The sequence below is a fragment of the Perkinsus marinus genome (assembly GCF_000006405.1).
Source record: "Perkinsus marinus ATCC 50983 genomic scaffold scf_1104296934514, whole genome shotgun sequence".
Classification (NCBI taxonomy): domain Eukaryota; phylum Perkinsozoa; order Perkinsida; family Perkinsidae; genus Perkinsus; species Perkinsus marinus.
The window spans coordinates 1-1,381 of NW_003214752.1; the positions used below are offsets into that span (position 1 = coordinate 1).

The following is a 1,381-nucleotide window of genomic DNA, read 5'->3' on the forward strand; positions in this document are numbered from 1 at the left end:
GAGAATTTCCTGAAATTTTCTCGGAATTTTCGAATTGCCACCAACATATGAGGACGTCGAGCATGTGCATATTTTCCCACGCTGAAGACGACACTGCCGAGTCTTCCCTGAGGCCGTGCCTTCCCACCTGAGGGGCAGCTTCGGGATGTAAACCGACAAAAAACTGACATCTGATGAGGATGAATATCAAACAGTGAAAGGAAATCTGCAATGATAAAACTATTCTTCGAATATATTAAAAATGATTCCTCTCATTCAACGCTTGATAGTAGCAGACTCATCGAGGCCCCCGGCGGGGGCCCCCCGCATCGGCGATATGTGCCCATACACTGAGGCTATGTGTGACTCCGTCTCACTCAGTGTCACCACTAGAGTGTCACTGTATTAGATATAGAATTCCAATGGTAATACATTATTTGCATACCCCTTTATTAAAGGAATATCATCGAGTTCATCCCAAGATATAACAATTGAATATTGAGGTTAACGGGTCTTCATTCAGATCATATCGACAGAAGGCGCCCACGTCGATGACCAGCTGCACGAAAGCCCTGCAAGCTTCCGCAAGGCAGCAGTAACTCAGCTCTTCAGATGCTGATGTGTTCGCTTTACTGTAGTAGTAGTGCGCCTTGAAAAACACAGTGAATAACAGTCGCAATACTCAATTCATTTTCTCAGAAACAGCTTTATCCATGATGACGCCACCAATGACGAACTCCATCTTTACAGCTCTTATTCGATCTCTACCTGTACACTGATAATTCACATTCCCCTCACAGTATTTCTCACGGCCATGTCGTGGCGATGGACGCAACTCGAGTCGTTCAACGATCCCACTTCTAATTCACTATTAAAACTCACACGCGAATGCTCTCGTGAGGAACTCACATTCCTCAGAAACTAATCTAGAAAAGCACTAATGAGCGTTGCTCATTCGCGCCCAATAACAGATAATTGGAGTAGCGATAATGCTGTATCCCCCCGAACACCGGGAAGATGATAAATACGATAATTACGGTTAAGCTTTGCTCAGCTCAACCGCCTTGATAGCGGCTTCGTTGAGATCGTCAATTGCGTAATAATCCAGTCCAGCCTGAGCTAAGATGCTCTTGCCTCTCTCCACGTTGGTGCCGACGAGACGCACCACGATCGGTTTATGGTCGATGCTCAGCTCTTGAGCGGCTCTCACAATTCCCTCAGCGACAACGTCACACTTCACTATACCACCAAAGATGTTGATGAGTACACTCTTCACGTTGGAGTCCGAATTTATGATACCCAAAGCAGTCTTCACTTCTTCGACCCCAACAGAACCTCCAATGTCGAGGAAATTTGCAGGGCTGCCACCTTTAACTGATAACAGATCCATAGTAGCCATAGC

General features: G+C 45.9%; 1 protein-coding gene across 1 annotated transcript; it reads right to left on the reverse strand.

Moving 5' to 3' along the window:
- Positions 1 to 1,018: 1,018 nt before the first annotated feature.
- On the reverse strand, positions 1,019 to 1,369 carry Pmar_PMAR005726 (succinyl-coa synthetase beta chain, putative; the record flags this gene model as incomplete). Its single annotated transcript, XM_002784845.1, has 1 exon — positions 1,019 to 1,369. One exon carries the CDS (start codon positions 1,367 to 1,369, stop codon positions 1,019 to 1,021), a length of 351 nt encoding a protein of 116 aa, XP_002784891.1.
- Positions 1,370 to 1,381: the final 12 nt, after the last annotated feature.